The 27,680-nt window shown below is 41.6% G+C and overlaps 4 protein-coding genes across 4 annotated transcripts; 1 reads left to right on the top strand and 3 right to left on the bottom strand.

Annotated features, from left to right (window-relative positions):
- Positions 1-4,407: 4,407 nt before the first annotated feature.
- Positions 4,408-5,801, bottom strand: LOC109481314 (membrane progestin receptor beta-like). The gene is made up of 2 exons (XM_019783845.1): positions 5,559-5,801; positions 4,408-5,159 (listed from the first exon to the last, which is right to left on the bottom strand). Exons 1-2 carry the CDS (start codon positions 5,761-5,763, stop codon positions 4,408-4,410), a joined length of 957 nt encoding a protein of 318 aa, XP_019639404.1. The 5' UTR covers positions 5,764-5,801.
- A 5,087-nt stretch (positions 5,802-10,888) lies between these two features.
- LOC109481391 (uncharacterized protein C10orf35 homolog) lies at positions 10,889-12,095 on the bottom strand. Its single transcript, XM_019783949.1, has 2 exons — positions 11,915-12,095; positions 10,889-11,189 (listed from the first exon to the last, which is right to left on the bottom strand). The coding sequence occupies exons 1-2, from the start codon at positions 12,008-12,010 to the stop codon at positions 10,941-10,943; spliced, it is 345 nt and encodes a 114-aa protein (XP_019639508.1). The 5' UTR covers positions 12,011-12,095; the 3' UTR covers positions 10,889-10,940.
- Positions 12,096-12,301: 206 nt separating this feature from the next.
- On the top strand, positions 12,302-18,351 carry LOC109481315 (DPY30 domain-containing protein 1-like). Its single transcript, XM_019783846.1, has 6 exons — positions 12,302-12,417; positions 12,715-12,897; positions 13,730-13,852; positions 15,147-15,290; positions 17,460-17,541; positions 18,341-18,351. Exons 2-6 carry the CDS (start codon positions 12,724-12,726, stop codon positions 18,349-18,351), a joined length of 534 nt encoding a protein of 177 aa, XP_019639405.1. The 5' UTR covers positions 12,302-12,417; positions 12,715-12,723.
- A 1,390-nt stretch (positions 18,352-19,741) lies between these two features.
- On the bottom strand, positions 19,742-25,513 carry LOC109481316 (tetratricopeptide repeat protein 28-like). Its single transcript, XM_019783847.1, has 5 exons — positions 24,765-25,513; positions 24,261-24,391; positions 23,846-23,952; positions 23,511-23,643; positions 19,742-22,508 (listed from the first exon to the last, which is right to left on the bottom strand). The coding sequence occupies exons 1-5, from the start codon at positions 25,467-25,469 to the stop codon at positions 19,802-19,804; spliced, it is 3,783 nt and encodes a 1,260-aa protein (XP_019639406.1). The 5' UTR covers positions 25,470-25,513; the 3' UTR covers positions 19,742-19,801.
- Between the last annotated feature and the right edge of the window lie 2,167 nt (positions 25,514-27,680).

Below are 27,680 nucleotides of genomic sequence, written 5' to 3' on the forward strand. Positions count from 1 at the left end.
TAAAGGATGAAATTCGGATATAAACCCGCGAGAGCCTTACCGAATAACTTTGACTTGCTTTGAAGAATAAAACGTCTAGTCAAATGATAACAGAAACTACACAATGATCACCCAATTTAATAATAAGCTGAATGGCTTGCTTCAATAATATTATGGTAACCCCGAAATGTAAAATATGACTTTCTAAATCTCAGCTTACCAATGTTCTATCTGACCTAGTTTATATCTTCCAGTATTCATAAGCCCCGAGCTCAGGTATTATGACAAATAGAAGCGTATTTTCATGCATAACACAAGACCGTTCATCAGTCAATACATGAGTAAGGATGCATATCGACAGCTGAACGGTAGGGTGGCGTTATTCTTCACTTCAATCTATAACATAATTCTTGAATAATATCAATGAAAAAAACACACAGAGAGAAACGTGCCTCATACAAGAGAAGAATGGAAGATTATATTTAGATATTCAGTCCAAATACGAGAAGTCTTACTGTGGGTACGATTCGGAAAATTAGAATTTGGAACTGTGATGCTTTCATCAATGTCCTCAAATATTGATACGCACCGTCTAAGAGAGTACGCCTCTTCATCGACTAATCAATGGATGGATTATTTCTAAAATGCGTGAATTCTAGCAGCTGCTTCAGAATTTAGACGGGATCTGGCGAGGAAAGCCATTTACAGACCCAAAACGCGTTTCTTTAATCCTAGAACATTCATAAGCGTCTTTAAAATTAATTATGTCTTCTTCAAGATTTTTCAATGGGTCAAAGATACTTCCAAAGTCCTTACGAGCAAAGTCATATACACCCGAGCTGCTATGGGCTACTTATTCACTTGTTTTGACATTAAAAAAAGAATGCTGGACTGAATGAAAGAACTCCAATGCAATTTCAGGGCAGCAAAACTTGAAATATTCTGAATAAGGCAATCTTTATGAAATTGACACGTAATACTTCACATTAGCTCATTTGAATCATTGTTTCATACTTTGGGCTTTTAAACTGCAGAACTAGAAACAAGCTAGCCCCAAAATGAGTCCTTCACTTTCTGGGAGGTACCCTAAACATCAGCCCAGGGCCCTTTCAGTGACCATTTCCCATCAGAATTTTTGTAATTTTTGATCCATGAGGGTCAAAATATACTGGGATAGTGTGTTTCAACTCAGTATGTAGATAGAAGACTAGAATATTGGGTTTGAGAAAACGGGGTTTTCAAGGGCTAAAAACTGCATTGGATGCCTTTAATGTGAGAGAATCGTTAAGATAGATTTTTCGTCCGTTCACAGGACAGATGAGACCTATCAGGATGCTGTGGTCTGCAGAATGAGTCTGATCACAGAGATGTTCTTGACGCCCGGAGGAGGCAGGTTGACGCGCGTTTTTATCTATGAACATTGACGTAACTAGGACTCGGGTAAAGTCTGTCAGCTCGTGTTAGAATCTATGAGAATGTCAGGTCTTCTGGGGGTAATACACGTAATAGGAGGTAAGGTAAAGGTCCCGTGGCCGTAGGTGAATTGAGTTGTCAATCCACTGTGTTTAGGGAACGGTTGGTAACTATCTTTCTACCACCTACCTCCCCAATATGAGTCAGGTACCCATTTTACACCTGCAAGGACACGACTGCTAGCCAGGATTGTCAGGAATCGAACCTTCGACCTCTCGATCTCGTGCACGTGTCTGCTAACCTAGCCATTGGACGTCATAGAAGGGGATACGTAATTCAGCCTCTGGTTGCAAATAATTCATTCGCTCATCCATCCATTCATTTATTCTTCAATACATTAAACATGTCGCACGCCGAATGTACGCAGGCTCTGTCGATTGGCTGGAAGTTCTCAACCGACAGCGCTGTCCACTACTGCACGAAGAGTTGGATTTACGTGCAATGGACTACTCTCCAAGCAAAGGTTTGCATTATGGCTTTTTTTTTAGTGTTTTTAGGCTTTTTATCGGGATTTCTTTTTTTTTTTTTTGCACTGGTATCTTTTTACGCCAACTTTTTTGGGTTGGAGAGTACTCCGGTCGCGCCATGTTTTTTTTTTTATTCCAACATGTAATCACAAGACGTGGTGACGGCACACTCAAGTTTTTTCAACTTATATTAATGCCGCCACCAGCTCAGGGGAGAATACAATACTCATTTTCACCTGAGCGAAGTGAGGAAAGTCGTGTAAAGTGCCTTGATCGGTGGCATGTCAGGACTCGAACCCAGGACCACTTGATATCCGAGTCGAGCACTCTGACACTATGCCACACGACCACGCCACGCGCCATATCCTCCGGCCAAGTCCTCCGGTCACACAGTGTCCCCCAGTTGGCGCAGGCAGACCGCTGACCAGTTAGCGGACTCATCATCCGGTCAATTCAAACCAATTTGACCTCATCAGGTACCGGCCGCGCTTCCCCGGTAGGACAGGGCCCTCCGCATCGATTCAATCGGGGGAGGCACCGCCCATGAGCATCGTGGCGCTACGCCGGACAAAGTCAGTTCGGTCGTGTGGCGTTAGCTTCCTGTGCAGGCCCCGCAAGGGGGGGGTCCCTTGCGGGGGGGGGGGTAGCGTATTTTGATAACCGGCCATCCTACAACCAGTCACCGGGAGAAGGTTCCATTCCGCTCAAGGGAGGTGGCTGGTTGTAGGATGGCCCGCTATCAAACGCGTTAACCGTGTGGTGTAACGGTAGAATATCCGACTCGGAACCAAGAGGTGCCGGGTTCGAACCCTGCCATGCTACCAATCTTGTGGCCTTGAGAAAGGCACTTTCCACGACTTTCCTCACATCGCTCAGGTCGAAATAAGTACTGTAGTGTACCCTCTGTGTTGGTCGTGGCATAAAAATAAGTTGAAAAAATTGAGTGGCTAATTTCACTCTCCTTTTTGCCAAATACTACGATCCGTATTCCCAGGAAGGCCTGGTGATGCTACAAAATGGGTCCAATCTCTCTCTTTCTCTCCCTCTAGTTCTCTCTCTCTCTCTCTCTCTCGTACAGTTGCGTAAGCTAACAATGTATATCACAGCGCTGGGATGCATCACGTATTTCAGTACCAAGGACAGTACCACAACATATACTGTGATTACAAGCCAACCATCTCTCTCTCTCTTCCTCTCTCAAATCTTGCATTTCAGTAACAGTATTTCTCTCTCTTTTTCTCTCTCTCCCCGCCCTTCTCTCTCTCTCTCTATTTATCTATCTATCTCTATCTATCTATCTCAACCCACCGGCGGCGGACTGAAGAGAATACATGTTTTAGAGCCGTCCCTTCCAACGTTGATGAAAGTTGCCTTTGATCGCGAGTTTCCATCTGTTCGTGGACCTAATTGCGCGCTGAGTCGTCAGGCGGCCTCCGGCTAACCGGAAGATGAGAGACGATTTGTATCTTTTTATTCTTCCGTTCAATGCCCAACATCATCGCATGTCAGAGTGCGCTGATGCTCAGGGTCTGTAATCTCAGGCTTAACTCCCATATGATTCCATAGCGGTTATCCAGTCTCGTAGTCCTTAACCATAAACGGGAGATGAGGCGATTTGTAGTATACATACTCTATCTATGCCCCTCGCTGCGATGATCCGGCCGTCAAGCTGAACACCGCTTCTATCGAACACCTCTTCTATCGAACACCTCTTCTATCGAACACCGCTTCTATCGAACACGGATTCTATCGAACACGGATTCTATCGAACATCTCTTCTATCGAACACCGCTTCTATCGAACACCGCTTCTATCGAACACCACTTCTATCGAACACCGCTTCTATCGAACATTGCATAGATGTACATGTACAACGTAAATTCCACTTTTCGTGCACTGCAGCAGTGTATTACATCTATGCCCCCCGCTGCAGCCATGATCCGGCCATCAAACCTCTGGGGGATTTTCCGGCTCCGATGACAGATTGGCCTGACGTGAGAGCCTTCTCGCCAAAACGCGAGATGGATGACCCGAACCGGAACCCCTGACAGGAGTCATCCATCTGTCGTCTGACAAAACCGTCCGTCACTGAGCTTCCCTTTAACTTCCCGCCTTTTTTAAACATCACCTCTGTCCCCAACTTGGTCACAACGTCTCGGTTATAATAATATGTTATAATAATGTCTTTTATTTTGCCACTTTCGCACGGTACAGAGTGACACGGTTCCCTTGTAAGGGAACTGAAATGCTCTGAGTCTTACATTTAGTAAAGATGCACCTCGATATTATTTATGGGCATATCTGTTCTTATACCCCCATTATAAGACTTAAGATGCAAAAGAACTGAAATAGCAATTAACACGTATAAGTAACACATTCACAGGTATTCATAATACATGTATAACATAGAACAAAACTTATAGCATAGAATATAAGTTATATTATAACAAACAAAAAGCAATCTAAATCCAGGAATGACCAAATTCGGTTACATAGCTTTTGACAAAGCCTTTCGCACAAATATGGCGGTGAGGTAGCCATAGGAAGTAAACATCACAACAAGGTAGGCCGTGAGTGACAGGTCAGTAGGACGAATTCGAACCAATCCAAGATGGCGGCGGTTCTGCAGATCCGTGAAAGACGCTTGCAGCTGCGTCACGAACGACGCTGACGTCAGCACGTGCCATATTTGGTGTCCGTGGCCGATGACGTCACACGATCCCGGAAGAAACCTTTGCGGAACTTCCGACGCGTGGAAGAAGCCCGCCATGGCAACCAACAGGATGTGACGTGCGTGCATCCACGTGACGTCATCCGCGTTTCCGCTGTAGATGTCGGAGTAGACGCGGTGCATGATGGGTGACGTGACCCAAAGGTAGGTCGTGGTGAATGAAACTGCTTGAATCGTGACTCTTTCCACGTCACCCTTCTTGTAGGTGATATGCGAGTACGAGTTGGCCGCAAAGTAGCAACAGGTTACCAGAACACAAACCCACGGGAACCATGGATGGGCGGAATGGAAAAATGCAGCCTCACTGCTGAGGAAATACTGCACAGTCCCGCAACTGGAAGCGAAAAACGCGATTCCCAAATAGTCCATCATGAAGCCCACGTAATATGCAGCGGTGGAGCGGGAGTGCAGGAGGTGTGCGCATGCGCTGAGGAACTGCGCGGTGAAGTTGCTGACGGCGAGGAGGAGAAGCAGCCTGGAGGATACGTCACCGGTGACGTCAGTCTCTTCTGAAACGTAAATAAAAACAAAACAAATCAAGATTTCAGACTTACGACAAGTATTTTCCAGGATTTCGTAACTTTTATTTAAGTTCACAAACCTCCTGCATGTGTGTTGCGTTTTCGTCAATGTACCGGAAGTGTGGAACTGGGATTGTATGATGTAAATCAATCGGGTATTACACCACTCCCTGAATTCCTCCACATACCACCCACTTACTCCCATGCAGTGAATACTAGTACTGGGTCACCTTGAAGCACGGCCTAGCTATCAATCAACCGTCAAAATCAGCTCCCACCCACCAATAGTTCCTGGAATTCATGACAGGGCCTATTTTTCAATTCTCGTTTTCCTTAACACATATTCACGGAAAATAATATAAATATATGCAATATAATAATTCTTACCGCAGAAAGTCTTGAGCATGTACAGTACATAGAGACACGGCAGAAGTTGGGTCCAGATGTTCACAGTTTCGTTGTGCACGGAAAAGATGCTCATCAGGTAAAAGCGCCAGGGCTGATATGGGGGCCTGTATCCCGTAAGGACAAACGTGTCCCTTTGGACGACCGGTGCTTCATCGATGGTCAGTAACCGCTGTTTCGTTGCCATGGAGACGTAATTGTGTTGGCCGTCCCTTTGGCAAGCTACAAGCTTGATAGAAATGATTATTTTGTTATTGGTTGTTTGTATTGTGCTTATATACATGTACCTGCTTTTCTGACAACTCTCAAGTGCCACTGACGAAAGCTAGTGGATACTAGCTGAAACGTCTGACCGTTTCCAAAATCATATCCAGTTGCTTGAGTTATTGTTTTTTGATGCATCTTATGTCGAAAACCTGGATGTCTAACCTTCACCGACGATTGTTTTGTTAATCTGCCTGATAAATTTTGGTCACAGTAGGCTCCACCCCTGAGGCGTCACCAAAAAATGCGGGACAACGGGTTTGGTTGTTGTGCCTGGGGCATGGTCCTGGGTAAACTTAGCACTGGATACAAGACGCCCCTCCAGCTTACCTTTCCTAACACCTTGACGCTTAAGAGAAACATAAAGGTTTAAACCAAGTCTGTCTCTATATATTTAAACTTCCTTCATCCAACCTTTTTATGCCAGAATCGGTTCCAATCATGCCATTTCGGAAGTTAAAGCTTATACTTAGTATATAAGGAATCCATGAATGAATTAATTAATTTTGGTGTAAGAAAGGGCAGTAAGAATATGGCCCTTCCAAAGAAGTTTATTATATTTGCGCCTGGCCACATTTGGGCTCTAGCAGCATAAAACACCACTCCCAACATAAAAACAAACACCAATTTAAAACAAAACACTTGGTAGAATCACAAAACAATATGTTTCCTACCGGTTTCCTACAAAAGTAAAACAGGTGTAAACTAGTAAAATCAGTGTGTTTAAAACACAAAACATTACCTGTGAATAAGATGCGGTGACTGCCCTGTCTAACCAGCGGAATAAAGCCAGATAACACAGAAACCGTCTTAATAGTTCAGTGGGCAGGGGAATATTTGAAAGGTCAAGAAATCCTGCCTCACCGGTTTGGTAACACCATTGTCATGCAGATATTTGCTGCGGTAGCTGTAGATAAGGCCATGTTGATTTGATTATATGTATGACATCCTCTGGGAATCCCAAAACTGATGCGAGCGTGCGAATATAAAAAAAGGTTGGCAAAAAAAGAGTTATTTTCACTATGAAATCTACGTGGTCATGACGGCTGAACAAATGACACATTTTCGTTTGATTTGGGCATTTTACGACATGGGTATTGTTTTCCAATTTTTTTTTTCAACTTACAGTCTATATTTTCTCATTTTGCAACTGTTTTGTACGGCTTTTTTTGGAAACAGCCGAAAATTCATGCCCGCGCGGATGTCATCCAAATAATCAAATCAACATGGCCCAATGCGACATAAAGCAACCTGTTCAACAATTCCAAGGTTCTAGATCTCCCACCCCATATCCCCTAATCTCCAAGCAGATGTTCGGTGGTGCAAAAGACTGTATCAACCCCATTCCATCACATATATCACTCCAGGCAGCTCCACTACATCAAACACCTTGTGATTGATTTCTGCTCCAGGCCTGCAAATTAAAGATCATTAAACTACGCAGGGAAAGTGGGGCAATTGCAGTTGATCAGTCCGGTCCTGTCGATCACGAGAAATTGGTCCTGAGGAAAATGAGTTATTAGATAGAGGGGACGCCAGGACCAGATGGGACCAGGTTGACAAACTAAGGAAGACAAGGCCACACCAATTTGACTGGTTGGTTCTCAGATTTTTTGGGGGAAAAATATGATGCAACAGGGCAAAAAAAATAAAAACGAACCTAGGCATCCTATGGTAGCCCCAGATGCTATGATAGGAGCCAAGATGTCAACATACCTGGCCGGTTTGTAATTCAAACATTGAAATTGTTTGAATTTCAAACCACCATGACCACTGCATTGATAGATGAAAAAGCTGTAACAACTCTGAAGAGGCTGAAGTAGTTGATTCAGAGGCTAAGATTTTTTTTTTAATCAGAAAGAATGAAGGGGACAAATTCATGAAACAACAAATTAAATTGGAGTGGCCCAATGATGACTTTAGTTCTGATCACAATGGATTCAGGAATTCTAAAAAGTAAAAAAAGTTCAAGTCAAACACCAAATTTGGTGAAAAAAAGAATAACTATGACCACTGTGGTGGCTGAGGTTGGGGGCAATTTTTAACTCACATTGGATTCAGAAATTACTTTACTTACTTTACTTTCAGAAATTAGGAATTTAAAAATAAATTAGGTCAAATGTTGCTAATTAAATACTACATTTCATGACAGATCACAGAACAATTGACAAACTGGGAGCAATGGCAACAGCAGGACATCTAAAATGAGTCACGATGGATTTAAAGTGACAAGAAGAATTGGAAATCTAAAAAAAAATGTTCAAGTCAGAGGAAAACGAGTTATTAGATGGAAGCGACTGTGGAACCAGCTGAGACCAGGCTGACAAACGCAGGGCAACAGGGTTGTTATAGCTCAGGTTACTTGTATATGGGATTCAGGGGTTATAAGGCCACACCAATTTTATTTGTTCTTTCACAGATTCGCCTGCTTCATTATTTCTATATTGCAAAAAAAAAAACATTTCAGCCTCTGAATCAACTGAATCACAGTGCTCATATTTTGTCCCCAACAGTTGAAGGAAGTCCCTTCTCTTCAGAGTTTCTACAGTTTTCCCATCTATCAATGCAGTGGTTTGATAAAAATTTTGAAATTCATTGTTTGAATTTACAAACCAGAGTGGTATGTTGACTTCACGACTCCTATCATAGCATCATTGGGCGTGGGGCTATCATAAGATACATGTACCTAGGTCTGTTTTTATTTGTCTCGTCATGTCACTTCATATTTTTTTCAGACAACCAACAAATCAAATTGGTGTGGCCTAGATTTAAAAAAAAGATGACAGTTATGTTTTAAATCAGGTCACATTGGATTCAGGAATAACGAATCTAATTTATCTAAAAAATCCTTCATGTCAAATACATGTATCTCTAAAAGTCTGATTGAATACTACATTTCATGACTGATCACAGAACAATTGACAAACTGGGGAGGATGGCGATAGCACTGCCAACTAAAATGGGTCACATTGGAGTTAGAGTCACATTGGAAATCTAAAAAAACGTTCAATTCAAATCACTGTTAGTCCTGGCAGCTGAGACTGTGGAATATTGGATATAAAGGGATGAGTTGTGACATCGGCAAAATTGATGTTTTAACATGGGTCGTATCGTGTTTGGAAAGACACAAAGAATTGGAAATCTATATAAAAAACACATCCATATCAAATTACAATGTTGCCAACATTTAATTTAGTTTTCCAGCATCTTATACCCTCACATTTTACATAGAAAGGCACAATATTCTATCACAAATCCTATTCGATGCTTTAGTTAAGACCAGAATTTCTTTATGGATGCACCTCAGATTTTAAAACATGGCTACAAAGACAAGATTGGCAGCTAGTCATCAATCTAAACAAATTGTTACCAGACTATTCTGATGGCAGCCTGGACTTAACAATAGCAGGACAACCTTCAGTTCTTAACACTTGAACTGCTACAGATGTAAGCAAAGATCATGGCCAGACAGTAGTAACAGCACCCAGGCTACATTAGTCATACCTCAGTATCTCATTCATCTATAAGCATCAACATGGAAACTGTCCATGGCTTAACACAATATAACAACAATTCTGTAACGTTGAACATTTCATTACATTGCATTGGTTTCATTAATCACTGACAAGAAGTAGTGGATGCTAGTACTGTACTTGAAACACCTACAGTACAGAATCTTTCAAAATCTATCCTGTTGCTTGAGTAACTGTTTTCTTGGGTATTTCATAATATAGTGGGATACACAAGAACACAGTTACTCAAGCAACAGGAGAGATCTTTTAAGATTCGGACTTTTCAGTAGCATCCACTACTTTTTCCTAGGCCTTACAATACTACTAGGCAGGGAATTATTATTTAATTTTCCTATCACCACTCTGTAAGGAAGGTTTGCTGCCAGACTGTTTCAGGCCAGCCGTCGGCCCGTTATCGTGGATTGGAGGCGGAGGGACGGTCGGCGTTCTCCACATGTACACAAACCATGCGACCAACCCGATGGGAAGCAGCCACATCACCCCACCCAGCACATACAATAGGAACAGTAGGGCCATCACCACTGGGTGCAGGGTACGGTCAAACACTATCATGGTCAGGCTGAGTCTGTACAACAGGATAATAAGTCTAAACCAATCCTAATCCCAAACACTAGTCTACTTGTAGCCAGAATCTTGCAGTTGTTGCTAAACCAATGATTAGCCAGGAGTGTTACTGTGATGTTACAACCCAGGCTACTGGGTGCAGGGTACGGTCAAATATGATCATCGTCAGGCAGGATTTAAGAAGCAGTCTGGATAAGAAAGTCAACCCCAGTGATGAACTGGGACGAGGGGGGGTAGAAACCCACAACCTTCAGCCACTTTTGGGATTGTGTTCTCACCGCAAAAGCGCCACCTATATATAGCAGCAAGAAGAAATACTCCAGTCAGAAGCTCTAAGAAAGGTGTCTGATAGACACCAAAATGTAAGCAAGGTAATATACAAACATACCAACCTGATGAAACTATTTTTGGAAGGATTGTCAGGCTGTGTATGTATAACAGGATTAGAAATCTCAACCAATTCACTTCAAGTGACTCAGCCAGTTCTATGATAATCTAAATTGAAATTGAAGACTATAAGATAGGAGAGGTGAGGATGAAATTCGATAATGATTTCTGATATTCAATAATGATTTTTGATAGTCGCTGCTGTCTCTAATGATGACACAGCCAGCTCTCATTTAGCAGCTTAAAGGTAGGACATGTACACTCCAAACAGAAGACTATTGACTGTGAGAGACGGGAGGGGAGTGTTGTAATATTGATTGGGTGGGTGGGGGATGTTGGGTGTGATACAATGTTGATTCCAGCCAGTTCTCACTGTATTGATTTCCACAGTTTTTAGGCAGTTCTCACTGTTTCCTACTGAGATACAAAACCCCAAACAGAAGACTGAGATATGTGGGAGGGGAGGTGAGATACAGTATTGTTTTCCACACTTTCCAGCGATCGATCACTGTTGCCAGCTGAGATATGAAACTCCGAACAGCAGACTGTGATTTTTTTTATTATGGGGGAGGGCAGGTATAAGAATGTGCGATACGATGTTATTTTCAGCCAGTTCTCACTGTTGCCTGCTGAGGTACGACACCCCAAACAGCAGCCCGATGAACAGAAGTCCTCTCACTCCCATCAGCAGGAACACCAGAACCACCCCAACCGTCGCGATCGGTTCCACCGTCGTGCCCGCGAGCTGAAAACGAGGGATGCCCAGTGCCAAAAGTTTCTGGTTTATCGCATCGAACATGGACACCTGCTGCACATGCTGCCCACCTGGTCCAACGTTCGGATTCTCCTCGTGCCGGATGTACCCCTGGAGGTTGAAAAGAAAAAAAAACAGAGATGGGCTCACTCAGGCTTTTAAAATGTACCTGCAGTTGGTGAAGTAAAAACACATCACTGCAGTACCAGTAAATCTCAGCAGATGGCACTGCTAACAGGCCATGACTTGCACATGTGTCCCATCATGGAGGTAGAAAAATGAGATTTACCTCCATGGTCCCATGGAAGTGTATCTTTTGTACCCCTGCAGTTTGTATATAAAGAACAGGGATGGCTTTCATCTAGTAGTAACATCATCCTATTGTAGTTTTGGTCATCCATTGTTCAGTCTATTGCAAATTTATACTGGTATGTCACACAACAGATACGTCAAGCCTCATGATGATGCCTCATGGGATTGTATCATCATATACAGATTTTACTGCGTATTCGTTTAAGGTCAAACACTGATGTTGTTCTTATCGAAAAGTAGGCGATGCACAGTAGTGACAGGGTGGGGTGGGGGGCGTTGTCCAAATTATACTAGTACATGTAGTTTGGAACGTCAAAGGATATATTTTACGACATGACATTGCCCTTATTCCATTGCTTACATAATGAAACATTAGGTTTATATGGCTAAAAAATTGGTTAACCGGCCTAAATAAGCGTTGCGTACAAATCGAAAACTATATATGTTTACGTCAGACACGTCGACGACTGTAAACAAATATATCAGTATTTTTTTTGGCTACTCGATATAATTTTGTATCTTACCTGTCTTCTTGGGGCCTGCTGATTTTGCTGGTTGGGTCTCCGTACTCTCGGATCGTCGTCCTGCACGATTTCGCCGTTCGCTAAAATTCTAACCATTCTGCGGCGACAAAAAACGGAAAATAATCAATCTAAATCAACGTGAGGTGACGAATCTTATCCTTGGCGGCCATGACACTTTTAACCTTTGACACGAGGGGAGCAAAAACAAAGATTTCAGCAGAATTAGACAATTTTTTCCCTTTTTGGTTTAACTTTATGATAAAATTTCAATAAAATGACACAAAGTATCAACGTTTTATCATATTGGTGCAAAAAAATCCATAAAATCTGTGATTTCTGGTAAAAACATTCCCATCATGCAACACAGATCTGACCTTTCACCTCTAAATCAACTGGTCCAAACAAACTTGTCCCTAGCAACCTTGCACAGCGGCAGTTCCGACGTTTCAGGGCGACTTTTCGGATCCAAACTCCACATTTCTGACGGTCAGCAGTTTTTACTGGTACGTATAACACCATTGAATCTTTAGAAACGTTATTTGGCTTTGGAATCTTCCTCAAAACCGTGTTTTGATTGAAATAGTGTGTGTCGATTGAAAGAAAGGATTTTCTCACAAATCATTTAAAAAAAAAAAAATGTCTTGTGCCAGAAATTTCATCATGAAGCTAATCGCAGGTATAGTTGATGGTGCGATCACTGGGAGAAGGAGCAATGGACACAGAATACCTGAAAACACACCTGGACTCCTGTATGACAAACAAACAAAGAAACAAACACTAACCTGCACACCTGTCCGCAGGTATAGTTGATGGTGCGATCACTGGGAGAAGGAGCAATGGACACAGAGTACCTGAAGACACATCTAGGCTCCTGTATGACAGAATGTCTAGCGGAGGTAGCGGAGAAAAGACCGCTCGATCCTATTGAGTTCATCGCACACTGGCTCTACAAGTACAAGGAGAATGAGGCATACCTGAAACAGGTAGGGATTCTGTCTATATTCCATGATCTTTCTCCCTCCAATGGTATATTTGCTGTGTTTTAATGTCATCTGGTCTCTTCCCTTGTTGGAGTAATACAAAAAAGATAGCAATTCCAGAGTATTGTGCCAGAAAGAAGTAGTTTTTGTATGATGATAGTTTGATAGTTTGATACACTGTCATATTGAGTTTTCATGTATATTGTATATTTGTTAAGAAAAACTTGCATAGAAATATTAGAACAAGCTTGTATAGTGCTGTAAGCTATGTAATCATATTGCTCTATGCTAGTAATCTGTGTTTTTTCCATTAAAACTTTCTGCCTCCCTGCCTACCTTTCCTCTGATCTGGACTCCATACATGTAGCAGGTACTGAAGTCTTACTAGTATTTCTTCTGTTATGCTCACTTTACTGTTAACTTTCACCTTGTTGTGTGGCACTACTTACTTAAAGATGGCTCTTTGATACTGGGTTTATGACTAACATTTGTTCTTGTGATTTCTTGAATGTGTTGCTTGCACTTGACCACAGTTGTTTGGTTGTCACTAACATTTTTTATTAGTAGTACTGTATTCCAGCTACTTGATTACCACCATGATTTTCTTTGTAGCTTTTCATTTTATTTAATTTAATTGTTACAGTCATTTTGTTGAAAATATGAGTCGTGTATGACATGTATTTTGTAGACTGAAAGTAGTGCAAATATAATGAGGTTTCTACTGTTTGAATGTGATGTTAAAAGGTTAAGTTTTCAATCTTGTTTCTTATCGAATTAAATGTCAAAATAAATAAGTAAAGAATGATTAAAAGAAATGCCTTGTTGATGATTGCAGGAGGATGAAAAGGCAGAGCAGCTGGCAGCAGAGAGGGAAGAGGCGGCACGAGAGATGGAGAGGCAGGAGAAGATGAGAGAAGAGGCTGACAGGATACTGAGAGAGGAGGAAGAGAAGAAAAGGGTAAAGAGGGTAGAAAGGGAGAGAGAGAGGGAGGGAGGGATAGAAGGAGAGATGGAGAGACAGATGAGAGAAGAGGCTGACAGGATACTGAGAGAGGAGGAGGAGAAGAAAAGGGTATGGAGGGATGGAAGAAGAGATGAAAACTTGTTAATTAAGAAAATAGTTAAAAAACCTCCTGTCTCTCTTGTCTAGTTTTCATTACCTTCGCCAAGAAGGTTATGTTTTCAGAGGCGTTCGTGTATGTGTGTGTGTGTGTGTGTGTCTGTAAACACGATAACTTGAGAAGGCTTTGAGGGATTGTCTTGATACCTGGTAGGTGGGTAGGTCTTGATGAGACCTCAAAATGATTAGATTTTGGACCCCCTAGCGTCTTGTTATGGTACTGCAGCTGAACTTCCGGTTTTGATATCTCATGATCTAGACATGCTAGGGTGACCAAATTTGGATGGTAGGTAGCTCTTGAGCTGGGGAAGAAGTGACGTGACTTTGGGTCCCCTAGAGGCTTTCTCTGGAACTGCAGGGCTATATGTTTGAAAATATTCAAAAGAGGATAACTCAAGAACCGGGTGACGGATAGTCGTGATTTTTGGTATGTAGGTAGCTTACGTGATGCTTGATATAATTATGTGACAATTATGCAAATATGGATGTAATTTGCATAATTTATGGTGAAATTCTATAAATCAGCTGTATTCCATGATAGGACCATTGAAGCTTGTGTAATTGGTAATTGAGGACGAGAGAAACACAGGCAGATATTGATTATGTAAATGAAGAACTTAATTTGCATAATTAATGAGAAATTTTATAAGTATGTAATAATAAGTGCCTGGAATTTTATACTAGTGCCATGTGATATTTGAAACTTAAGTGAAGGTAAACATCATTAAACATAATGTATTCAAATTAGGACCTCATTTGCATAATTTATGAGGAAAGGCTAGAATGGCATTGTTTGTTAATAAGACTGTCTTTTGGTTGAGAATATGCTAAAATGATGTACTAGTAATTCATGAAAATGAGGATCCTATTTGTTAAATCAGGGGGAATAATCTATAATTTGTCAGTCATAAGGATTAACATCATTTGGCGAAGGTATGAGATCGGGGAATCGAACTCTAGTTCTTGTTTTTTTTTATTTAGTTATACCCTAATTAAAAACGGACTAGGGTTAAGAAAGAAGGAAAGAAATATAAAAAAAGACATGTCTACTGCTTGAATATGCTGCTCTCTTGTCTGGACAGTATTACAATGGTTTATTTATTTATTTGTTTAATGTGTTTTTGACATTCAGGAGTTGATAGCGCAGAAGGAGGCTGAGGCTCAGCAGGAGAAACCCGTGAAGGAAACCTCCAGCATGCCGGGAGCTCCGACACTGGAGACTGTTACAGAGGAGATGGAGGCAGCGGACGCAGCGGCGGCTGCAGAGAAACCTGTGGTAAGGCTATGGTTACATTTTAAATAGTTTCAGAGAAGCCTGTGGAAACCTGGCAAGCTTTTGTCACATCTAGGTGCAGAAAAGCCTGTTGGAAGACTATAGTTAGTTGGACAGAAGCCTGTGGTAAGGCTATGGTTACATTTGAATAGCTGCAGAGAAGCCTGTTGGAAGGCTTTAACATGTAGTTGCAGAGAGGCCTGTTGTAAGGCTATAGGACTATGGTTACATGGACTATGGTTACATGTACATGTAGTTGCAGAGAAGCCTGTGGTAAGGCTATGGTTACCTCTACTGTACATGTATTGATACATGTACATGTTGCCACACAGAAGCCTGTTGGAAGGCTATACATGTAGTTAGCTGTAGAGAAGTCTTTGGTAAGGCTATGGTTACATGCACATGTAGCTGTAGAGAAGCCTGTTGGAAGGCTTTTACATGTAATTGTTGGAGGACTATATTTAGCTGCAGAAAAGTCTGTGGTAAGGCTATTTATTGCTGTTTCCATGCTTTACACAAGCAGCATCATGCATTCTTGTCACAGCATGAAAGCACATACTAGCAACCTGTCACCTTGTCAAGTTTTAATAGAATGGACACTCAGGTATTTCTTTATCCCACAAGAAGAGGCAAAAAAGACATTATTGGATACAGCTTTTTGCTTGTAGATGTAAAACAGATTTACTGACTGCTAAAAGTCCCACCAGCACAGTGCAAGGATCCTGAAGACAGCACATCACTTCTGAAATCATATCACGCAACATTTTTAACTACACTGTACGTTGACCACAAACGCTATGTCCACTTGCTCCGGCCCACTGATGACACAAATTTGCAAACCTCACACACGACTTCATGGTTTGTCTCACCCCTCCAAGGTGCTGTTTAGGATGAGTGAAGTTGGAGTTCCGGGCATTGTTGTCACCGGTGTGAGTACAAAAGGGTGCAGTACAGTGCATTGGTGACTTTTTACATGTAGTTGGTCAGGATTCAGTTGATATTTGCACCCAGGGTGGTAGTCTTACCAAATTTTATAGTGCTATCATGAAAGTTCATGATGTGTTGGTATTTACATGTTTAAAGTTAAAACTTTTGGTCCAACACAAAAAATTGTGAAGTGTAACGTCAAAGAAGCTACGTGACAAGCTTCACTGGGTCAGTCTACTGAGGAAGACCAGAGTGACTGGTCGAAAGCTCTAAGTGAGAGAATTTTTTGTGTTGGACCAAAGGTTTTAACTTAAACAAATTTTATAGTGATACAGCTGTTGAGGTGAACAATTGATCATGACAAATTTGTTGACTTAGATATACAATCATGTATTCATTAATTCTACATTTCAGGTTTACAAGATGCACCACTTAGTACTCTCTTTAATGCACCTGTATTTTCATTTGGGGTCTTGATTTGTAAAGTTTTCACAGCACATCTTTGTCACCATTTCCAGTTATTCCTGGTGTCTCATTTCTCATATGTTTATCTATGGTCATAGGCAAATTGTGGTATGATTTAAATGATGTCTTGACTTGAGAGTAGCCAGGAGAGAGTTTTTTCTCTGCCTTACTCATGCCTCAATTGATTGATTGATTGATTGACTGATTGATTGATTGATTGGTTGATTGATTGATTGATTGATTGGGAGAGTGAAAAATGGAGTGAGTGAACAATGGAGTGAGTGAACAAGTGAGAGTGAGGGGGTACTAGAGAGTGGGTGTACGTGCAAATGAATGAAGGAATGAATGAATGGATGGATGAACAAAAGAAGATATATTCTCCTCAAGGCCCTCTGCATTTAAGATGATTCCCTGCATTTCATCATTTCATTTTGAACGCAGAATGTCTGAAAACCATTAGGACATAAGCTGGTGTGGCCTAAATATCTGACAGACCGTTTCCCACCATACAGGGTCCAATGCTTTAATTTATGATATCTGCTTGCTATTTTTGACCCTAAAATGTTTGAGAAGCAAGGGAACAAGCTGGTGTTACTTGTTTGCTGTGGTGGTATAACTTATATATACATGTACTATAAGGTGTTATTGATACTTGTACAGTTATTCTGTCTTTTTAAATGTTTAACCTGAGGACTGCCTGAAAAACAGGTCAAGTTTTGACTTAAGTGTATCACCCTGTAAAGTGAAATTGTACTGACACACTGACCCCCCCCCCCACAGGAGGCAGAAGGTGGTGGGGAGGAGGCAGAAGCTCCTGCTGAAGAGGAGGCAGCACAGGAGGAGCAGGAGGGGGGACAGGCAGGTGAGGAGTTTTAAAATTAATGTTTGTTTGTTTCTTCATGAAAAACTCAAATCTTAGCCTCCACCAGGCTTTGGAAGGTAGCTGGAACTAGAGATTGAAGTAACATGTGCAAAGCAAATGCATAATGTTTACCTCCGGACATGGTCTGCTCTGTTAATTCTCACTCAAACACATTCATATACATCATGCAACATTATGTAACCCAACACCAGTCACCATGGTGACAGACATCAAAAAATCATTTCATTGGTCATGTCAGAGGTCACTGGAGAAGAAGAAGAAGAGGAAGAAACAGAGCAAAAACAATATGTTTTCCTTCGGTAAACATAATGAGTAGTGCGGGAGAGGCAAACTGTGCCGTCTAGCAGACCAACTCCCTCGGCATGTTGTCTCTGTATTCGGCCAATTTCTACTCCTTTCAGCCGCCTCCCGAAGCCTGGTAGAGGCTAACTCAAATCAGGCTCCTGGTTGCTTTTCATTGAGGTTATGAGGGAAGCAGTCAGTTTGAGACAAAATATCAACACAAAGGTTACACAATTGAATAAATCATAGAGAATCTACTGGCCTGGTTGCTGTCCTTTTTGTAAACAAGAGCTTCCATGCATATGTTATAGTAGTAGATATGTATAAATTTTGTGTTTTAGAAAATGGGTAACCTGTGTGTAGCCCAGTGGGGCAAAATATACAATAAAGGTCTTTATCATTATTGTCATCATTGAATTCTTAAATTTGTAACACTTTGGCTTGTGAATCTATTTTTTTCTCCCTACTAATTGTGTCTTTTCTTTTCTTTCCACAGAGGAGCAGTAATTGAAAAGCCTTAACACCTTTAAAATGGACCAAATAAAAGCTACGAAAGGATTGACCCAAAACTAGTTCCATTTCATTTTTCACATGCCATAATTTGTATGGTATAACAGTGTATGCTTAATTTAAAAGCGTTTTGCAAAGCGCTTTTGAGTATTTGAAAATAAAAGAGACAAAATTGGCAAATTGAAATGCCAACTTGAAGATTTTGAAGTGGAGAACATTTCCAATTTGAATAGGGTTGTATAGAAAGAAAAAAAAACTACCCGTAGTGAAGGTGATATTTCAAAATGCCATCTTCTTTCCAATTTTATTTTCTAATAGCAGGTGACATGTAACTCTACACCATATTTTGTTCAAAGAGGTTTGATGTCAACAGGTTATCTTTTCTTAACAAAAATTTGCCTCTTTACATTCATGTTACAATATTATGATAGTTGCTTAAAGTGCTGTTTAAAGTTTGTAAAGGTACAATTGAGGTTAGTGAGTACAGCCTGTGTCTTGTTTGTATATAAGTGAATAAAATATTCAGATATTGCACAGACCAAATGTCAAGAATTGATTATTTCCAGACTTGTATTTCCTTGTTATCACAAGATTCAATTGGGTGTATAATTTTTGGTACATGTATGTATAACATTTCAGAAACTGGGAAAAGCCAAATCTCCAAGCAGTTCATACGGTGGCACGGCAGTATCCATGGGCCAGATGAGTACTAGTGTTCAGTGGCCTTGAAAACTCCTCTGGCTAATGGATACTGTCTTGCCACCGAAAAGAAACTGCTTGGAGATTAGGAAAAGCCCTTGTCTACTCCTATAGATATGCCCCGTATATTTTATTCTTACATGAGAAACTACAATACTACAGACTAACAGTATTTATTCATGCAAATGCACTTCTTGATAATATACAAAAATGTCTAGCTGTACATAATGGTACTTATCTTTGTAAAACATATAACAAGTTACATGTATGCTGTTCTACTATCTAGCATTTTCCAGTTACAGTACCAAACGACTCACTCATTGCCATACATGTACTTGTAGATCTACACACAAATTAAACATGTATATGATATACTCAACAGTTATCTCTATATAATTGAAGCACTAAGACCAAAACCATGTATAAAGTCATCATGATCAAAATTTTAATACTATATGTACAAAAATTGCTCTTAAGAGCAGTTTGATGGAAATACAATTGTCATGATGCAGTAAGAAATGGCATAAAAATGCCTCAATATGCCACACACACATACATGTACAAAACTGCATCTAATAACATGCGGTACCATGCAGGGTATATACTAGTATATAACAAGATATTGGCACCATATCTTGATCTAGAGAGGGGTGATTTCTCACTGTCATCTCAATTTAAAACTGCATCGTTGGTTTAGACCAGCAATTCCATTTCATGGCCATTGAAATATTCTTAGGTTTCACCAGAATCAACCTGTGTGAGATTGTGCTTTATTTCGTTCTTGGATAACCTCTCTCATCCTCATTGCCTGATCACGATAGTTGTCGGCCTTTCTGTGATCACCAAGGTTGTCCAAAGTAACAGCCAAGTTGTTAAGTGACATTACAAATTGAGGATCTGCATACCTCTCTCCATAGATGCTCTGCTTCATCTGTAGTGACTGTTCAAGATAGATAATGGCTTTTCTGTAATCACCGAGATTGCCATAGGCTGCTCCCAAGTTGTAAAGTGAGTTCGAAATGTCAGGATGTTCTGTGTTCTTCCCATAGATACTCCACCTCATCTGAAGGGACTGTTCAAAATTGCTGACGGCTTTTCTATAATCACCGAGACCGCTACAGGCCGCGCCCAGGTTGTTAAGTGATTCGGCAATGTCAGGATGTTCGGTGTTCTCCCCATAGATACTCTGTCTCATCTTTGGCGACTGTTCTTGATAGCTGATGGCCTTTCTGTAATCACCAAGGTCGCTACAGGCCGTGCCCAAGTTATTAAGTGATGCGGCAATGTCAGGATGTTCGGTGTTCTCTCCATAGATACTGCGCCTCATCTGTAGTGACTGTTCAAGATACCTGACGGCCTTTCTGTAATCACCAAGGTCGCTACAGGCTGAGCCTAAGTTATTAAGTGATGCGGCAATGTCAGGATGTTCGGTGTTCTCTCCATAGATACTGCGCCTCATCTGTAGTGACTGTTCAAGATACCTGACGGCCTTTCTGTAATCACCAAGGTCGCTACAGGCTGAGCCTAAGTTATTAAGTGATGTGGCAATGTCAGGATGTTCGGTGTTTTCCCCATAGATACTCCGATACATCTGTAATGACTGTTCATAATGGCTGACGGCCTTTCTGTGATCGCCCAGCTTTATACAGGCCCCACCAAGGTTATTAAGTGAGTCGGCAATGTCAGGATGTTCGGTGTTCTCCCCATAGATACTCTGCTTCATCTTTAGTGACTGTTCATAATAGCTGACAGCCTTTCTGTAATTACCGAGTTCTCTACAGACCCCACCAAGGTTATCAAGTGAGCGGGCAATGTCGGGATGTTCGGTGTTCTCCCCATAAATACTCTGTTTCATCTTTAGTGACTGTTCATGGTAGCTGACCGCTTTTCTGTATTCACCGAGTTTGCTGCAGGCCACGCCCAAGTTATTAAGTGAGTCGGCTATGTCAGAATGTTCGGTGTTCTCCCCATAAATACTCTGATTCATTTTTAATGACTGTTCATGATAGCTGACAGCTTTTCTGTATTCACCGAGTTTGCCGCAGGCCGTGCCCAAGTTATTAAGTGATGTGGCAATGTAAGGATGTTCGGTGTTCTCCCCATAGATAGTCCAACTCATCTTTAGGGACTGTTCATGATAGCTGACAGCTTTTATGTAATCACCAAGATCCGTACAGGCATTTCCCAAGTTGTTAAGTGATGTGGCAATGTCAGGATGTTCGGTGTTCTCTCCATAGATACTCCACTTCATCTGCAGTGACTGTTCATGATAGCTGACGGCCTTTTTGTAATCACCAAGTTGCACACAGGCATTGCCTAAGTTATTAAGTGATGTGGCTATGTCTGGATGTTCGGTGTTCTCCCTATAGATAGCCTTCATCATCTGTAGTGACTGTTCATGATAGCTGACTGCACTTTTGTAATCTCCAAGTTCGTTACAGGCATTACCCAAGTTGCCAAGTGATTTGGCAATGTCTGGATGTTCGGTGTTCTCCCCGTAGATAGCCTTCATCATCTGAAGTGACTGTTCGTGATAGCTGATGGCCTTTTTGTGATCACGCAGGTCCATACAGGCATTTCCCAAACCATTAAGTGATCCTGCAATGTCAAGATGTTCGGTGTTCTTCCCATAGATACTCTTCTTCATGTTAAGTGACTGTTCATAATAGCTGACGGCATTTCTGTAATCGCCGAGTTCGCTACAGGCCGTGCCCAAGTTAGTAAGTGATGTGGCAATGTCAGGATGTTCGGTGTTCTCCCCATAGATAGTCTTCATCATCTGTAGTGACTGTTCAAGATAACTGACGGCCTTTTTGCAATCACCGAGTTTGCTACATGCCCTGCCCAAATTGACAAGTGATCTTGCAATGTCAGGATGTTCGGTGTTCTCCCCATAGATACTCTGCTTCATCTTTAGTGACTGTTCAAAATAACTGGCGGCTTTTCTTTGATCACCAAGTCTGTCCCAGGCCTCTCCAAGGTTGTTAAGAGACGCAGCAATGTCAGGATGTGGATTCCCTTCACCATATTTAGATGTATCACTCTGTAGTGCTTGTTCTGTACATGTCTTACAGTTTTCATAATCACACAGACTTCTATACACCTCTGCTTTTAGTCTGGGGGAGTCATCAAATAGAATTGATAATTCCTCTGTTGAATGGCGGTTGGGAAGGTGTGAAATAAAGCACTTTGTTGGCCTTTCTGTGTAATAGTATCTCATGAGCTGTTTGGCATTTGAAAAGTAAAACACTTTCTTTAATGTCTCCCCAATGTCTGTGTCTGGTGATGTTGATGACAAGGTTGACATGCTTTCCACCTGGCCTCCATTACTCATGTATGTCCGCAGCCTCAGTTCTGCTGAGATGCTCACCATCACCATCAAGTGATGTGCGTTTTCACGATTGATAGCGCCAGTTTTGTTCAGATTCTCAATAGTCTCCCAGATTGTGGTTGGTTGTATGTTATGGAGTAGTGCCAAACAAGACACTGCAAGACTTGAAAATCGATACATTTCCTTTTTTACATCCATCAACCTACCGGGTTTCACATCGTTCTGAAACATCCGTACATTTTCACTAAGATGTGTCAGTGCTAGTAACAAATGAGGTATCCCTCCGTGATTTTCTTGCAATTGCTGAGTCCATAGAGCGATATACACATCAACCAACTCCTGTTCTCCTGTAATTAAACACACATTCCCCAATATGCTAGCAAGGTGGTATCCTTTCTTCAAATGAAAAGTAAGGTCTTCTTCTAGAACTTTGGTCATCTCCCTTGGTGTGTGGATGAGATAGCTGTTTTTACCTCTGCCTAGAGGAGTTTTGCAGGCGTGTGGCATAGAGCCATCAAATGCAAACCCGCGTGGTGTTACGGAGTCATAGAACCAGTTGTCTAGAGGGTCTTTTGAATAGAAATCATTAAGCGACTGAATCCCCATTGCCGGGAGAATGGTTTCACCCAAATTGATGACTTTGAAATGCAGATAATGAGTGAGCTTACGGAAATAACTGACATTGCTTTCTTTTTCCTCTTCAACTAAAATGGCAAACTCTAGATCAGAGTATGGTGTTACCAATCCTGTGGCTTGTGAACCCATGCCTATCATGGCGTACTTACAGGGAGGGGGGCCCATAACCTCCATACATTCATCTACAAGGCCAGCTATGAACATTTTTCGCTGATCGACAATCGTGTCAAACAATGCCCTGATTTCATCTGCTCTCCTTTTCTCTACTTCCCTTATCTTTGGGTCGTCATCAGAAAGACTGTAAGGATCTACCTCTTGCTCAATTCTTTTGATCTCTTCTTTTACAAAGTCTCTCTGTTCCCCTAACTTCAACTTGTGTTTCTCTGCATCACCAATGTCTACCTTATGTTCAATATTTAGAACATGCTTAAAAAATGATCGACTTATTCCCTGGATAGCTTCCTTAATGTCTTCCCTCCTACATCTTACCAGTGCTGCATTACAGAGTGCTGCAGCCTTGGTGAAGTCTGCCCCGTCTTTAGACTGGATTCCTCTCTTCATGTAGACGTCGCCTAACTTGTAGAGGGGCTCTGCTTCTTTGATGTGTTGGTCAGATTTTGAAACTGTAGAGAATAAAATTCACAATGTTTAAAATATATTGTGCTTTTGATGCAGTTGAACGATGATATTGCATTACCAAATGCGCTCTATATAGCAACAAGATTGATGTGGACCATTGCATTACTAATTTTGCACAGCTTTAGCACATTTATAAGATGGGCCATATTACTACAAGAGACATTTGATAAGATTTTTAAGACTCACATTTGACATGTACAGATTTGAGTGCAGCTGCAAAGTGTTGTTCTGCTGAGCCCAGGTCTCCTGTCTGCAGGGCCCTGCAGCCCTCCTGTAGGTGGTCTTGGTATGAGCTGCAACAAAAGGATGACATATATTATCTGTCAACCAAACATTTTATTTGATAACTAAAAGTAAGTTACTTCAAGTGCACAGTTAGTGTGTATTTTACCTGCAAGTCAAAGATTAAAAAACACTATTTTACCACAGTTTACAACCCCCTGTGTTGCTTGGTAGTCAAAATATTATAGTCAGTTCCTCGATAAATCCTTTAACACACACACACACACACACACACACACACACACACACACACACACACACACATAGGCAGATGCAGCTTTTATTCTTAAATCAACGTTGACCATCAGGGCTTCCCTACCTGTCATTGTCTGGACTTGGGTGGTTGCCCTGAGTAACATCAGGTCTTTTGATGTTCCCAAACTGAGGCCTCGTGGGTGATCTTCTTCTTCTTCCTCTTCCTCTTTTTCTTGATGTGTTTGCTGATGATTGCTGAAATATTCAATGAATTGTACTTTTGCCATTGTCGTAATCTTAGGTACAAATATCGTGACTGTGGTGTACTCATTGCATGGTACAAACATATAGTTTTACATGTCTACATTGGACCCATCGTAACTACGCTTGTCAAATTAGCAAGTTACGTAATATTGATGTCCTCAATTGACTTGGTGAAATGTTGTTCACTGCTTTTCTGTAATGTGGGTGTTCTGGCCCGGGTCACATAGTGTTCTATGGCCTGTGAGAAAAGTCTTTACATCTTGTGGGCCCGAGTCACATACTGTTGGGTGGCCACTGTAGACGTCAGAAAAGTCTTTGCATGTTGTGGGCAGTGCCAGTCATCAAATTAAACAAAACAACTCACCTTTCTAGCCCTCACTGCTCCCCAGATCTTCACCATGTACAAGACACGATGGTGCAGAGTCTGTTTCGTCTCCGGATCCTCACATCTGGTCAGGGCCTTGCCGTACATGGCAGCTGCCTTGGAGAACTGGGATGGTTTGGATTTTTTCTTGCCTTTCTCAAAGTAGAAATCTCCTAGATATTTGAGGACCTCAACCTCCAAGAACGTGTCACCCTTGCTGATTGCAGTCACTAATGTTTCTGTGTAGGACTCCTCATCAGATTGCCAGAGTTTACCCACCCTTTTGTCTAATTTGTTGCAAATTTCTGCCACCCTTAAGACATTACTGTCAGCAGTGCCCCAGTAGTCTGGTGACAACCACTGATACTGTGGAGTGTACCCCTGCAGTAGTTGTCTGTAGAGTTTCTCCATGTAGCCGATACGATGTTCCAGCGTTTCTCCCATGCCTGGATCTTTGCAGCGCAGTAAGGCAGCAGCATACAGGGCAGCAGCCGTGTCAAACTCTGCCGAATCTTTACTTTGCTTGCCTTTCTGAAGATGCAGGTCTCCAAGACTTTTTAGGACTTCTAACTCCATGAAGAGATCCATGGAAAGAATGGCTTCTCTCAGAGCCCGCGCATACCCGACGTCGTGACTATGCTGACTCTTGAGGCACAACTCCAAGTCCTGCAACTTGTCTGCCAGGCTGGTCATACTTTCAGGCATTTTCCTCGTTGATTTCTGCTCCGATGATCGACCTATAAAGAGAGAAGAAAACAATCTGTCAATATGATTATTTTGTCACATTATCTGTGTTTTGATCACGCTAGAAGCAGTATCTCCATGACACGATGGATATATGTTGCCCTTTCATAGACCTCAACAATTTGATTTTGATATAAACTGGTGGCTAATTCCCAAGGGAGAGGTAAACCCTTGATCTTGATTTAATTTGTAGCATGTCCTGGCAGCAGTCTGGTACGTCATCAGGGGATTCCCTGGAAGGGGAATTCCATGACGAGTGAAAGTCCCCTGATGACGTAACAGTTTCGGACCCGGTGCGTCATACCGGACCTGAATACACATTTTCCATTCTAATCTGTGGTCCATTGTGACCGTCTTAACAATACACTAATACTATCACATGATAGCAGAGTCATTTTTCTTTTACTTTTTAGCACAGTATTTATCTATGCTATTTACTACAATTTTTCCACATACAGGGAAGGAATGGTAGAAAGGGTGGACGTAAGGGCATCTTTTCAAAGCCACTGTTCCGACAAGGACATACAAGTGCATACGAATACAATACAATATTATAAACATAACATTACTTTATAACACACACACACACAGACACACACACACACACAAACACACACACACACATACACACACACAAACACACACACACACACAAACACACACACACACACACCCTCACATACAGTAACACACAACATTCATTATAAACCCTCATATGGATAAAGGTAACAGTCTTCGATTCATAATAGGTTAAACGCAGTTGTAGTACGGTACCTACTATTAGTACTAAGCCGTTCCTGTTTAACATAAACACTGCAACTGTACATACGTGACTTACTTACTGCAAGTCTTAACGGTCCACCTTGTCCTTGGCACTGCTGGGGATGAGGAATAATGCTGCTGGTCGTGTGAAAACTCTTTAACGGCTACATATTGTACCGACCGGTTGGTAGAACGGAGCAGGTAACTAGTACAGGTGAAACCGGAAGTCCCCAGGTGAGGTCACACCTATCGTACCGCGCGGGGCCGTCTGGGAACGGGGATTGCCCATTGCAAGGGCGACTCATGCATCTCGACAACCCGGATCGTCGTATTAACACCCTCCATTACTAGCCTCCTGTGCAGGCCTCCGGGCGGGTGGGAGTTTTGATACTGCGTTTTGTAGAATTTTAACACGTTCTTTTGCCGGCCACCTTACAATCAGCCACCTAGAGAAGGTTTTGTACCTTCCACGGGCGGCTTGTTGTAGGATGGCGGGCAAAAGAACGCGTTAAAATTCTACAAAACGCAGTATCAAAACTCTCACCCGCCCGGAGGCCTGCATAGGAGGCTACTCTCTCTTTCGTATCATCCATATCTGACCGATCCAAGAGCCACTTTTTAGACCAAGGAATTTGTGACCTGCGATTAGGTCTTTTGAGAGACCTTGGACATTTGAGTAAAGGTTCTTTTCTCACAAAAAAAATCCACACAAACATTGTAGACCAACGGCCAAATAATTTATTGTGATAATTGTCGTCTGTAAAAAGAACACTTTTTTTCCTACAGAAAGTTTTTCCCTTCATTTTTCCCTCTAAGAATACACTACTGATTTTCTGTACTACAACGTATCTACTTCTGTCTCTACTTTCTCACCAACCCTTTGGAATCACAAAAAAAAATCAGGACATTTCAGGAGGCAAATCGTCTACAAATCACTAAAGTACGACCGACTCTCCTCCACTGGGAGTTTACCGCAATCTGGAATGAGCGACCTAAAATGGCCGTGAACATGGGAGAATGGTCTTCATGCCTTACAGTAATGAGAACATCTACAGATGGTTTCTGTGCAATGAAGAGTGCTGTTAAACATAGGATTAAGTCCTGAATGGCATGAAACAATGTGGCTATGCCATGGTAAATCAAACACCAGTTAAACCATACATTTGTCGTTGTAACGAAACGGAATAATAACACACATAATCAATGACTAAGTCATCGTATCATCCAAGGTTCATGCATGTTACATACGTGGTTCATACATGAAAAAAAGTACACGGTTTCACCTAAAAGATCACAACCATGCATGAACATATCACAACCTTAACAAGAACATATCCAACAATATCAAGTAGGAAGTAAACAACGTTTCGTCATATCTATGTTTCAGAGATGATTCTGCCGATGCAGTAT

Source organism: Branchiostoma belcheri, unplaced genomic scaffold, assembly GCF_001625305.1.
Source record: "Branchiostoma belcheri isolate BF01 breed outbred unplaced genomic scaffold, Haploidv18h27 scaffold55, whole genome shotgun sequence".
NCBI classification, from domain to species: Eukaryota; Metazoa; Chordata; class Leptocardii; order Amphioxiformes; family Branchiostomatidae; genus Branchiostoma; species Branchiostoma belcheri.